We start from the raw sequence: 13,895 nt of genomic DNA on the forward strand, positions 1-13,895 counted from the left end.
TGTCTCTTGGTCTTGTTTAGTAGCATCAGTCATGTTCTGTCCTAAAGAGGTGTTTATGGTTGGAGTTTATGAAAGCTGCGAGTCCAGCCTCTGCTTCTCTTTTGCCCCAGTTCCCTTCTGGCGCAGCATCCGATTCCTGCGAATCTGGGGGGAACGGTGGCTCTGAGAACAGCTGCTTCCCGGTCCTCCGCCAGCACAGGAGCTGCTGCTCGGGTGCTGCTGGAAGAGAGCGTGCCTCCCTCCTGCCAAAAAAATAGCACTAGTACTATGTTTTCCCACTGTTCTGTGTTTATCAGGTCAACCGGCAGCAGACATGGCCTGGCTTGTAAATACAGAATGTGATCCAAAGCCCACTGAAGTCCCTGCGAGCTGCGTGTGCATCAGAACCGTGAATATTAGCTTATCCAAACCATTTTTATACAGGGCTTTTAAAACTTATAAGAAAAGGGTTGAGAGAAAAGCAGTCTTTTGATAGTTCTGGGTTGGGTTTTTTTGGACCAGATTCTGATCTAAAGCACGCTGTGGCAGGGGCGGTCTTTTTTCAGTACTCTTTGGACCAGACCCTTAAAATATGGTCGCAGCAATATCATTACCATATAACATGATTGCTTCTTCGCACCCTGCACTCAGTTGGAAGGTATTCAAGACAAGCCCAAATTTATACCAAAATATTTGCCATGTGTTTCAGATAAGGTGTAATAAACTTTGAACACAGCAGAACAGATTTTATGTCCAACATTTCCTTGTAAACTCATTTATGTTTCTCCCTCTCTCTTCACTCTCACACCCCTGCACCCTTACGTTTTATGTGACAGCGTTGCTTTAGTATCTTCATAAAATAGCCTCAGCCAGTGAAGCAAATACAAGCACCTTATGAGGTGTGACTAACTTTTGAGTGCAGCCTTTTTCCTTTGCTGCTGTTTATAGGTGACACAGGAGCCCTTGTTGGCCCTGCAGCTCCCTTAATTGACTTAAAGCTGGTAGTGAGCAAGTGAAACAGAAACATGGCATTCGCTAGCTTTTTGATTCCCTGCTTTGTGATCAGCACTGATATTGCTTTTTCTTGCCAGAATACTGACGACTTTGTGGGTGCCAGTTCTCCGGGGGACATTGTTATTGGAGGCTTGTTTGCAGTTCATAGCGAAATGCTGCCTCCAGAAGAATATCCCATCAAGCCAGTAATTCAGAATTGTGCTGGGTGAGTAATACTGGAAATTACATATATAGCAAAGAAGAGATCACTAACATTGGCCATGTACCTCTTATATCAAGATCAACAAAATCTGGTTCTCTTGCATTTCTTAGTCTTTAAAAAGACCTTGGACATCACATAAATTAAAACAGGACGACAAAGTATGGCAAAGTTACAGTAAAAAATACTGTGGCTGCCTGAGGAAGGGAATGAGCATTTGATCCTATTTCAGTCTTCATATATAATCAAATAGACCTGGAGGTTTGTGCTGAAAAATAATTTGATTTCCATGTAAATGCTAATTTGTTGCTCTATGTCTGAAGTACTCTGCTGTGCAGTTGTTCATTATTTGTTAAGAAGTTGCACCTATATGATTTGAACACAGGCAGACTGTTCCATTTTACCTAAGCACATACTAAAGTATGTCCCCCACCTCACAGGGCAGCTCAGTTCTAATCTGGAACAGTACTTTTGCTGACTAGATTGTAATTATTGTTATAGTTACTGTAATTATTACACTTTGTATTCTAATTGTGGCATTATGTTACAGGATAGACTATATATAAACACCATATCATGTATGCATTCAATTTCAGACTGTGCATCAGAATATTTATTTTGTTGGCTCCAAATCCTACTGTGCTTGAAACATCCGTTTTTTCTGGAAAGAATGCAAAGGAAACCTGGTGAAGAACTTCATTTTAAGTATAATACAGCTTACCTAAGCCCAGGAATTCCAAATATGCATTTTCTTTAATTTTAATACAGGTGCAAATCCTCAGATTTTATATGAATTTTACATGCAACTTAATCCCTGAATCTAGTAATCAGCTGGACATGCAGGTATCCATCTGGATTTATTTCAAAATTATGTTCAAGTCGTAGTTTTGTCAGTCTTCCATTATTTTTCTACGGAGTCATAAGTTGTCTCAGGTCCCTTTGAAATTTAATTTAGTTAGCAAGAGCTGTAAAATTCAGAGAAGCTTGCCTGAGAGGAGGGTTGGTTGTATAGCAGACATTTGATGCTAGCTTCTGATTAAGCATCTGTTATAATATCCGCTGGAGATAAGGGGAATAGCTGTACTAACTTCATCAGGTTTAGAGAAGATTTTAGGAACGTCGATGCAACCACTAGAAGACCTCAACCACTGAAATATTTTCTTCTATTCTGAATATTTAGTCTTTTCTTTTCTTTGTTTCATGCTTTTGATGAAAGTAAATACATTTTTTAAAAAGCTTACTGAGCAGATGATGTAAATTGGAATAGCTTCCTTTTGACAGATGCTTCCTGAAGACATCACTTGCAAATTTGCATGTAACATGAAAATTAATTTTTTAGTGCCTGGGTTTTTTTTTCAGAAAAACACTTTTATTCAGGTGTATTTTAAGTTTTGTGTTTATTTTGCTTAATCTCCCAGTTAGGTGAGACAAATATATACGGTTTCTAATCTTTTGTACACTAAACCCCAAACAAATCACACAAAACTTACTATCCATCACTTCTTTTCAGTAGTTGTCAAATTCTAAGGGATATGTTCAAAACGGACTTTGCTTCAGCCTTGTTCCCAGCGATGTTTTTTCTAAAACAAAACTTCTGTGTTTGACAGCTTCGAAATTCAAATTTTTCTTCAGACGCTTGCAATGATACATGCTATTGAAACGATCAACAATTCAACGCTGTTATCTGGAGTTACTCTGGGCTACGAAATCTATGACACATGTGCAGAAGTTACAAAAGCCATGGCGTCTGCTCTGAGGTTCCTGGCTAAATTCAATTCTTCTGAGGATGTTGTAGAGTTCAAGTGCAACTACTCAGACTATGTCCCGAGAGTTAAGGCAGTCACTGGAGCCAGCTACTCAGAGGTGTCGATGGCAGTTTCAAGGCTGTTGGCTTTGCAACTAATCCCACAGGTAGGTTTGAGGGAATTACTTCATTTTGGACAGAGGGTCAAGTTTACTGTGCTTAGAATAAAGGTGTAACACTGATCATAGGAATTGCAAAAGCCACCTTTTGCTACAGGGCAGGATTTGGCTCAACCTAAGGACATCAGGAGGGGTGGGATTGAGCTCCAAATGGACAGCTTGACTCACTTGCCTAAACAAAGGCAGTAAGGGCTATTTTATATGCCCGAGGCACATGCCTCCGAGTGCTATTTCAGGATGATGCTGGTCTCTTGTCAGCCTAGCGGTGCCATTAGTCACTCCTGCCCGGCTGTGCCAGTTGGTCCAGCATGCCTTGGATGACACTCAAGGACTTTGTTCAGGCAACAAAGTCACACCCGCTCGCCTGGCTGGTGGTGAATAGGACAATACCCAATCTCAAGTTGGAAAAAAAAACCACAAAAAAAAACCAAATAAAAATTGGCCAGAAATTTTGAAATTCTCTCCTGCCTGAAAGAGATGAGATGTTGGAGTCCGTTATAACTGTGACAGGGAAGTGAGAAATATTGCTCTAAAACACAGTTTTACTCCTGTTACTCTTCAAGCAGTTATAGAAGAGAAAGAATAAACTGTCTAGATCCACACTGGTCCTTCCCCAAACACCCTTCTCAATTTCTGACCTCTCTAGGATTAGTACAGTCCAACACTCGCACTTAGGCCAGTGCTTACATTTCTACTTTTGCCTTTGCAAGGAGTTGGGGTCAAAGCTGGGACCAACATGGATAAAGGAGATCCAGTTCCACACTATCCTGTGTTGCACCTTGGGTTTGGCAATTTGACATAAATTACCTCACTGCAAAGTAGCAACATAGTAACCGAACATGTGGAAAAGACATAAAATCTGAACTAAACATAACTTCTAACTGGATCTTTTCCTCTGCAATGATAGGACGTAATTATGACCTCCAGCTCTACCACAGGAGCTATAGTAAGTATGAAAATTAAAACGCCACACTTGAATGTAATCAAAAGGCAAGTGATGAAACAAATCTGCATTGGGATGTAGAGATGGAAAAGGTGACCCAGCAGATTTTTCTCATCAATAACATCTGTAATCTTCTGATACCAGTAAGATTTGGTATCCCCTCCAGAGAGGTGACTCTCATTTTGGAAAGCTTAGATTTATTTTTTTAAGAAGTGTCAAGCAATATAGTAAATATAAGTGTAGGAAAAAAAGCTCCTACAAACAAACAGAAAAGGATTAAAAATAGAGAGATTTAAATAACAATGTTCCATTTACATTTTTTCTGGCTCATTCACAGGAAAAAGGCAATAAATCTTTTATATGAAAGAATTATAGCATTCTGTAATATTCGTTACTGCTTGTTTTTCTGGGAGGTTCTTCTAACAGACTTAATGATCCTTTTAAAATATAATACTTAAATCTTGGAGAGAAAATATATATGTGGGTGAGCCATGCTAACATACTCAGTGGTAGAAAAATACTGCAAAATGTAAGAGTACTAGCAATTTGAATAACTCCTCAAACAATAGCTGATGCTTCCAATGTTTTAAATATTGTTTTCAATAGTATGTTGATGGTATCTGAACAGAGTAAAACAAAATCCTTATACCAGCATAACTGTCATATCCATTTTGAAAGGTTTTATACTCTACCTTCACTGAAGTGATTATATGGATGAGGATGAAAATAGTGGAACATATAAAATAGGGCATGAGCCTCCATCCTAAGAGCAGGGTGAGGGAGCCTGCCCCATTTGGCTGCACCTTGTTGATGCTCACTTGCAGCAGAAGGCAGCCTGGGTCAGGCGGGATGGAAGAGCAATCATGGCAGCTTTGGATCTCTTGGTGTCCTTTGGAGGAGACTGCCTCCGTAACTGAATTGTTCGCTCTTCCTAGGTCAGTCCTGCATCATCAGCTGAAATCCTCAGTGACAAAATCCGGTTTCCTTCTTTCTTCAGGACTATCCCCAGTGATTTTCATCAGACAAGAGCAATGGCCCACTTGATCTGTGAGTCTGGGTGGAATTGGATTGGAGTAATAGCCACTGATGATGACAACGGGCGGTTCGCTCTGGAGAGCTTTGGGGTTCAGGCCATGGCAAACAACGTTTGCATAGCTTTTAAAGAAATGCTGCCTGCCTATCTCTCTGACAACAGCTTTCACACAAAAGTTGATCACGCAGTTGAGAAGATTGTCAAGGAAACCAGAGTAAATGTTATTGTTGTCTTTATGAGACAGGTCCACGTGCTCAGACTCTTTAAGAAGGCAATTGAGAGGAATGTAAATAAAATCTGGATTGCAAGTGATAACTGGTCAGCTGCAGTCAAAATCAGTACAATTCCCAATATCAGACAGCTGGGAACCATTGTGGGATTTGGATTTAAAAGCGGAGACATCTCCACATTTCAAGATTTTCTGAGAAACCTTCATGAAAAGCCTGCTGACAACAACATGTTTTTACGTGAATATATTATGCTTTTGTCAGTCTGTGCACACCTGGAATATCATGATTTTCAAATGTGCATTTCAAACCAGTCCCAGGATGATCTATTGCAAAATGTTGAGAATAAACATCAGATCTGGAGAGATGGTTTTTTGAATGCTAACATTGAATCGGGATTTATCCATAGTACTATACTTGCAATCTATGCCATTGCTCACGCCATTAAAGGGCAGTGCAAAGACAGAAACTGCAAGGATCCCTCTGCCTTCACTCCCTGGGAGGTATGATGTTAATTCTTTCAGGTCTCATTCTCTCCGCATAATTTTCATCTCATTTTTCCTCCCCCATTCCTGAATTTACTAGATTGGTCCTTTTACTAAATGACTTTTTATTCCTGTTCCTGCTTTTCTTCACCTATTGAAATCCCAGACTATGTGCTAGAGCAGCAGTACCTAACTGCTGCAGCAATGAGAACTAGACTCCAGTTTTGTCTCCCTTTTTTTGGCACATGCAGTTGCAGAAGTTCCCATTGCTAAGCCATGGTTGTGTTCTGCTGTAGATAGAGAATGATTATTACATTCACATAGAGATAGCTAACTGATGGTGAGTAACTACATACCCACCATCTCCTCCTTCGTGGGTACAATAGCAATGGCTGTAAATGCTTGACTCCACAGGTGCAGAAGGGCTCTTTAGCTGCTGGGCTTCATTAGTGACCTTATCACTTCCCCCATCACCTTCAAAGAGCACACAGAGTAGGCACCAGCTTGGATGAAGGCTCCAGTCTGTTGGCTCCTTGCTGGAACATCTTGCTAGCTACTCATGGGATAGAATAAAACATACTGTCAATCTACAGTTGACTTACCAGCTATTCAGCTACTAGTGGTTGGTCCTGTTGCTGCAAACCACTGTAATACACAGCGATGAGTGCTCTTGAGAGATGGGGGTATTGCAGGATAGGAACATTCACCAGCGTGTTTCAATTTTCCTCTCTCTCTCACCATTGTCTCTGCTTTGTCTGAATTCAGGTATTTTCCTCTATAATGAATCTTTACTTGAAAGTTAAAAAGCAACAAGCTATTCCTCTGCCTGATCTTGATTTATACCAAAATGACTGGTAGAAAAATTAGACACAATCTTTAAGATGGGTGAGGTACTTGTTATCAAACTCTACTGGGTGGGAAAAGAAGAGGGAAAAATCAGACAAGTAAACCTGACCTGACCTTTTACCTAAGAACCTGCTCAGGAGTATTCACTTTTACACACTTTTACTCAGAGGATTAAACAAAAGTTCATTTAAAAGTCAAACAACCACTGAAGCACTCTGACTTGCTCTGACCTCTTATCCTAGGTCAGGGCAGGTCAAACCAAGATAGGGGATTTGAAAAAAACCAAACCAGTAACAATCAGACTCTTACGTGAATTTGTAAATGCAAATGGGACAAATGCAGGGCTGCTTTACAGGGAATGCAACTTTATGGAGCTGCATTTACATCATTGCTGAATTAAATCCCAAACCACCCAAATTAAAAGTCCTGTTAAGATGCTAAGAACTCATGAAAAAAACTGAAAAAGATAGTTATTCCCCCTGTGCTGTTTTCATAATTTCCTCTATAGTAAGTTTAAACCCTCTAGAAATGGAGATAGATATATATATATATATATATATAAAAAGCTTAGGATGCAACTAATCCATATCACACATCTCCACATACAGAGAAACAATAGTCATTGGTGTTACAGACTTTGCAAAAATAACCATCAGTTACATCAAAATGTTGCTAATTATTAGCCCCTTCTGTCTGAATCTCAAGACGTATTCAAAAAGCTCTGTTGTTCCCTTATTGTTAGAGAAACTGGAAAAGTGGAGAAGAGAAAGATTAAATGACTAGCCTGAATATATACAATTAAAAATTTCCTATTCAGTCCCACACCACTATGCAACATCCAACTCACATGCAATATTGGCTAGAAGCACACTCTGGTTCTTCATAAATTGGTAGAGATGCAGTGAGGGTATATGAACTCTCAAAAAAATTACATGTTATACATGAAAACATGACATGTTATAGACACCAGATGTGTTATATACATATATTTGCCAAAGCCTATTGAAGTAATATACTTGTCAGTGTGTTCGTGAAATGCTACAAATATCACAAATGGATCCATTTAAGAGTGTGCTTTTCAAAGGGCAGTTAAATTCAGCCTTTCACCAAAACCTTGGGTTTTTTTCTTGTTAATTAATCCCTGTTGCCAAAAATCATTAGGCTGGCAAAAGGATAAAGCCTTTGCCTCAGTTAAGAATCGTGGTAGCTGATGAAAGTCCTTCTATGGTTTCCCCATGAATTGGGATTGAGTTATATGTGCCTTAACCTGTCCTTTTCTAGATTCACACAGAACTTTTTGATCTGGCTGTTTATGATGAGGGAGACAGAAATTTCTCCCTGTTGAACAGAATGGGTTGCAATATGAAGCTGGATAGTTGCCTTATCAAAGCATCTTTGTCTTGATATTTCCTATGATCTGTCAAATACGGCCTTGCTGTTTATTGCCATTGCGCTGTTGATCACTTCTTCATCTGAGAAAACTGGCGTGCATTGTTCGTTTAACAGTTCTGAGTCTCACCTCGCAACACACAACATCAGTCTGAGTCACAGCTGAAAACAGTGTTAGGTATTTCCAGACATGCTGCAGGAGGTTACTCTGGAAGCAAATCTTGCCCAGATCAGCTCTGGTGACAGTAAATTAACAACAGGAGCATCACTCATGGTTGTTCTTTACAAGAAGGGGAGTTCCAAAAGGCCATTAGTTCTTGCAAGCAAAAATCTTTTCTTTCCTATCATCGTACCAAAATTTCCAAGGCTGGAAAAAAATACTAACATAAGTATTTGTACACATTGCGTAGAGTTAAAAAATGATGATTTTTTTATTATTACTAATAGATTTTTAAGGTCAACAGGATTGTCTGAATAATGTAATTCTGTGTTGGACATCAAATTAAACAGTTATAAAGATGATTTTTAATTTTAAGTTTTCTTTTACTCCTAAAAAGCAACATTACTTTTTATCTTGATGTTATCATACAGATGCTAAACAATTGATTTTATCACACTGACATGATACTGATGTATGTTATCATTCCTTATACTTATGTTCAGCTTCTTGAAGAACTTAAAAAAGTTACAGTCATTGATGATGGTAAAGAAATCAAGTTTGACTCCAATGGAGATATGAGCACCAGTTACGATGTAATTCTTTGGAAAGAAATTGATGGCCACATGGAAATCACCACTATGGCAGAATATGACCCAGAGAAAGGTCACTTTATCTTCAAGGATGAAGAGAAAAAAAAAGAATTTCTGGATTTAAAGGTAACTTTTAATTTGTTGACATAACATGTGAAATTTGTTTCATTTTTTTTTCTCCCTCCAGTATTTGCAACTGAAGTATGTGTCAGCTAGAAATTTCTCTTGTGGTTTCATGTTCTCCTTTTAGAACGAAGAACCCTCTCTGGGTATACTCGACCACTTTCATGCACCCTGAAAAGCATGTTAGCCTATAAGCAGGCTCAGTGATTTGAAATTGAGTTCTTTCTTCAAAATGCTCCTGGGAGGTTTCCTGAAATAAGAAGTTATGTCTGTGCTAAGGATGCTACTCCAGAATCTTGAAAAGGGGTTTTAAAATAAAAAATGACCATGTAAAAAAGCCCTCCGTCTTACGTACCACCACCATTTGTTTTGTACATGAAGACTCATATCTGTTGATTTTACTGTTTAAAAAAAAAAAAAAAAAGAAAAGAAAAAAAGTTTTGTTGCTGTTAGTTTTGTCCTGTTAGAGCTGGGCTCAGCGTGACTACCAGAGTCTGAGGCAGGTGGTACCACCCGGAGCCCCGGCATTGGTGTTGGCAGGACTAGTGGGTGGCCTTGGCCAGTTCCAGGTGGACAACCTGTCCTCTGTGCACGGGTGGAGGTCTTCGTTCGTTGTGCAGTTCTGTGCTGCAGAGTATTCACCACTAATGGGACAGGGAAAGGCTGCTTACTAGGTGGGCTGAATTCGAGTCTCAGCGTGTGGACTCAGCTGCTAGAAAAGGCTGAGGACAGAAGAAAACCTCAGATCTTGTTGGTCTTTGGGGCACTGCCCAGGGTGGCAAGGACATGCCTCCACCTCCTTGTGAGCACCATCTTGGAGGGAGAAGAAATAGCAGCGTCCCTCAGGACCGCTTCTCCATTTTACAAAAAATTGTCTTTGGCAAGAGGACCTGAACTCAGACCTCAGGAGAAGGCCCTGATCGCACACCCCAGAGTCATGCTTCATGACCCAGGGATGAGCTGCCGAGGGTCAGGAACGTTGGAGCTGCAGTGCAGAGCACCCACCAAGGTGTCTCCCCGAGCCCAGGTGTCTGCTCCGGGCTCGGAGCAGCCAAGCAGGGTTTCGGGATCTCACTTGTGAAGTAGTCGGCTCAAATTCCCCCATCAGATGCTTCTGGGCTTTCTTTGGAGCTGAGCCTCAGCAGTCTAAATTCCAGGTTCAACGCTGGATGAGACACTTTGATCTGCACTTTAAAGGTACAGACAATTCCACTGATTGGCATTCAGGGCCAAAAAATAAAATCATCAGGTAGATAATGCCCCATCCTGTCACTTGCTGACTGGGTGAAGAAAATACAAGAAACATGGAGCCTACAAAGTCTTTTTTCAGCATCGTTTTCAGATTTCCTTAAAATATGTTAGATACAAAAAGAAAGTGAAAATTGCAGAATTACTGGAGGTTTATTTTAATGTTTCTTAGTAGTTAGTTGTGCCTGAGCTGATTGGTTTTTTTCTGTTCTCTGCACACTGCAGAAAGTTCAGTCGACATGTTCCCAGCACTGCAGGCCAGGACAGATGAAAAAGGTTACAGAAAGTCCACACACATGCTGCTACGAGTGTGTTTACTGCCCAGAAAACCATTACAGCAATCAAACAGGTAAGGAATTGTGATCCAAATAAAGGTTTATTTAGACATCAATACAATTGTTTTGTTTGGGTATAATGTGCCTTGGTAACCTTGGGTATAACTTTGGAATGGGATTGAAATATTTATGCTCAGTTTCCCAAATACGAGTGTTCAGCCTATAAAACTTAAATGCTTTTTAGAAGACCAGATGTAAAGCAATTAGACTTTCCAGTTGACTAGCATTATTCTTTGTTAGGATGGAAAGTCTGGCTGATTTATCGGTGAGACTGACTCTCATTAAAATAGAGCCTTGCTTCCCTGTCTTTCTGCAGTACACCCAGTTCAATAAGGAAGAAATTTTTTACAGTGGGGGTGGTGAGGCACTGGAACAGGTTGCCCAGAGAGGTTGTGGATGCCCCATCCCTGGCAGTGTTCGAGGCCAGGTTGGATGGGGCTTTGGGCAACCTGGTCTAGTGGAAGGTGTCCCTGCCCATGGCAGGGGGGGTGGAACTAGGTCATCTTTAAGGTCCCTTCCAACCCAAACATTATATGACTCTATGAAGTTCAAGGGTTATGTATTTTGCTTACCAGGATATTTTTTAGCTTGCCAGGGAATCCGTAAAGTTTGATATGACCGTACGGTAATATTTTCTAATATCAAATCTGATGTGTGCTTTACCACTGGTTCATTTATAGGCTTGAGCAAAGTTTTTTAAAGGGGGAAATTAAATATGGAGGAGAGAGATGGAATTAAGAAATTTGGGGTACAATGTACTTCTAATATCCTGAGAGCAGAAGGAAATTCAATTTTATCTTTTTAATTCAAATAATTGTGAAATTTCTCCATATCAGAGGACAGGAATTTTAAGGCAAAAGTAACCTTTCAAAGCGTGATCTAAAGGAATGTTTATTCTTGCTGCTGCATTTCAAAAGCTGACTGTAAAGAGACAGTTGAGTTTTTTCCTTGCTGGGATAAGTAGATGAAAGAAACATAGTTCAAATTTCTGTAAGATAATTGATTTGATCTCAAGCCATTGTTCAGTTAAGGTCTGCCTGTCCAGAGCTCTGGCCAGGACATGTATCACTGCTCAGCGATGGCCAAGGCAGTTTTCAGGACCCTGGTCATTCTCCCTGTCCCTGCCCCCCCTTGCCCCTGGCTGCTGGCAGCCCCTGCTCCCAGCTGGCACCCCTTCGTCCTTTGCTCCTTCTGCCTCTGTCACTGCTGTCACCTCTGTCACTGCTGTCACCTCTGTCACTGCTGTCACCTCTGCCACCGCTGCCCTGCAGCTCCTCCACCTGGACGGTGACAGCAATAGTGGGAAGGAACCATCCCTGTCTATTCCCCTTAGCATCCCTTCCCACATGGCTCCTGTATCTCAAGCCTCGATAATCCGCTTTGCAGTTTATTTACTTCGGGTTTCTAAGTTATCTTCCCGTCTTCTGCTTTCAGATATGGATTACTGCTACCGATGTAACAACAAAACCTACTGGGCTCCTGTCAACAGCACCACATGCTACAGAAAAACAATCCATTTCCTCGCCTGGACCGACTGGTTTGCTATTTTCCTCCTCCTCCTCTCCGCTTTTGGGGTTGTGTTGGTTTTGTCAATTAGTGTAATATTTACTAAAAACTTGAACACGCCGGTTGTAAAGGCGTCTGGAGGTCTAACTGTCTGCTATATTATTCTCTTCAGTCACTTCTTAATTTTTTTAAGCACCGTCTTCTTCATAGATGAACCCACAGAATTCAAGTGTAAAACTAGGCAAGCCCTCTTTGGTATAAGTTTTGCACTCTGCATTTCATGTATTTTAATAAAGTCACTAAAAATTTTACTAGCCTTCAGCTTTGATCCCAAGCTGCAGAATTTCCTGAAATGTGTGTATAAACCTATTCCCACTGTAGTCACCTGCACTGGAATTCAGGTTATCATTTGCACCTTCTGGCTAATATTCAGGACACCTTTTGTAAAGCAAAATTTCTCCATCCCAAGAGCAATAATTCTGGAGTGCAATGAGGGTTCTATTGTGGCTTTTGGAATTATGTTGAGCTACATTGCTGCCCTAGCCTTCATTTGCTTCATATTTGCCTTTAAAGGTAGGAAGTTGCCAGAGAACTACAATGAAGCTAAATTCATCACCTTTGGCATGCTCATTTACTTTATAGCATGGATTGTATTTATCCCTGTCTATGCAACTACATTTGGCAAATACCTGCCAGCAGTGGAAATCATTGTCATTTTAATATCCAATTATGGAATTCTCTGCTGCACTTTTCTTCCAAAGTGCTATATCATCATTTACAAGCAAGAAACAAACACAAAATCTGCCTTTCTCAAAATGATTTACACGTATTCCTCCAAGAGCGCAAGCAGCGTTGCTGTTAGTCAGATTTCTTTGGATTCAAAGTCTTCCAGCTCCCGAGCCACTATCTCAGAGTCACGTAAATCTGAGAAAAACTCTGTGAACGGAAACTGCCATTTCCAAGTGCCTGGGCAGACGCTAAGAAAAGGGAAAGCTCTTCCTAAAAATACCGCAAGGACTGTGGCCAGGAAAAGACTCTCCAGCATATGACTGGCCAGCGTTAAAGTACTAGAAGATGAAAAGGCATCTTAGGGAGCCAGTTCTCTTTCAGGTCTTTTTCCTTTTGGCATCCCCAAGGCGAGCAGGCCACACGAAATGCCTTCTCCTCCAGTACTTAAGCAGTTATCCATTACCAGATTTGCAAGGTTTGCCTTGCTCACAGAGTCCAGCCCCTGCTGCTGTGGGCACCACGAGGTGCAGTCCCCTTCAGCAGCTCCCTCCCTTCCCTGGCCCCCCCATGTAGACCATCAGGAATCTCTTCTGCACTCTCACTCCCCCAAGTGAGGCAGAAGCATCAGGAAATTATTATTTCTCACTGAAACGAAGGCAGGAACATATGGGTTTAGCCCACTTTTTTTTTGCATCTTTGATGTCCAATTGTTTAAGGAGCTCTTCTTCCCACCTGGCTCTGTTTTACAGATCAAACAGAACCCTCTCCCAGCCTTTGTTTGCTAGGATAAACAAGCCCAGTCCTTTAGTCTCCACTTTTAAGATAGGCTTTCCATTCTCCTGAACATCCAGAAGTAACCCTTTTCACCTCGTATCAGTGAATCCTTTCTTTTTTTTCTCCCCCAAATTGCACATCTCATTCCAGAGGATTGCTGCAGTAACTTTTAAAGTTCCTTGTATTTACCAGGATGATAATGAACTAGAGACGGTCTATCTAAAAATTAAAGAATTTCTCTGGAGCTCTGTAGTTATCTGTATATTCATCTACTTTTTTTCCCCATACTCAGAGAAAATACACTGATTCACCTCATGCACCTCCTCTGGTGCATGAGGAGAGAGGACCCACTACGTTTGTCCCCAGGTGTCCTTTTAGTTGAGCATGTAATG

General features: G+C 40.8%; 1 protein-coding gene across 1 annotated transcript; it reads left to right on the forward strand.

The window, feature by feature from the left end:
* Window positions 1-1,004: 1,004 nt before the first annotated feature.
* GPRC6A (G protein-coupled receptor class C group 6 member A) lies at window positions 1,005-13,049 on the forward strand. The gene is made up of 6 exons (XM_075046383.1): window positions 1,005-1,198; window positions 2,800-3,103; window positions 4,994-5,821; window positions 8,702-8,914; window positions 10,385-10,508; window positions 11,929-13,049. The coding sequence occupies exons 1-6, from the start codon at window positions 1,005-1,007 to the stop codon at window positions 13,047-13,049; spliced, it is 2,784 nt and encodes a 927-aa protein (XP_074902484.1).
* Window positions 13,050-13,895: the final 846 nt, after the last annotated feature.

This window comes from Buteo buteo, chromosome 15 (assembly GCF_964188355.1).
Source record: "Buteo buteo chromosome 15, bButBut1.hap1.1, whole genome shotgun sequence".
In the NCBI taxonomy this organism is placed as follows: Eukaryota; Metazoa; Chordata; class Aves; order Accipitriformes; family Accipitridae; genus Buteo; species Buteo buteo.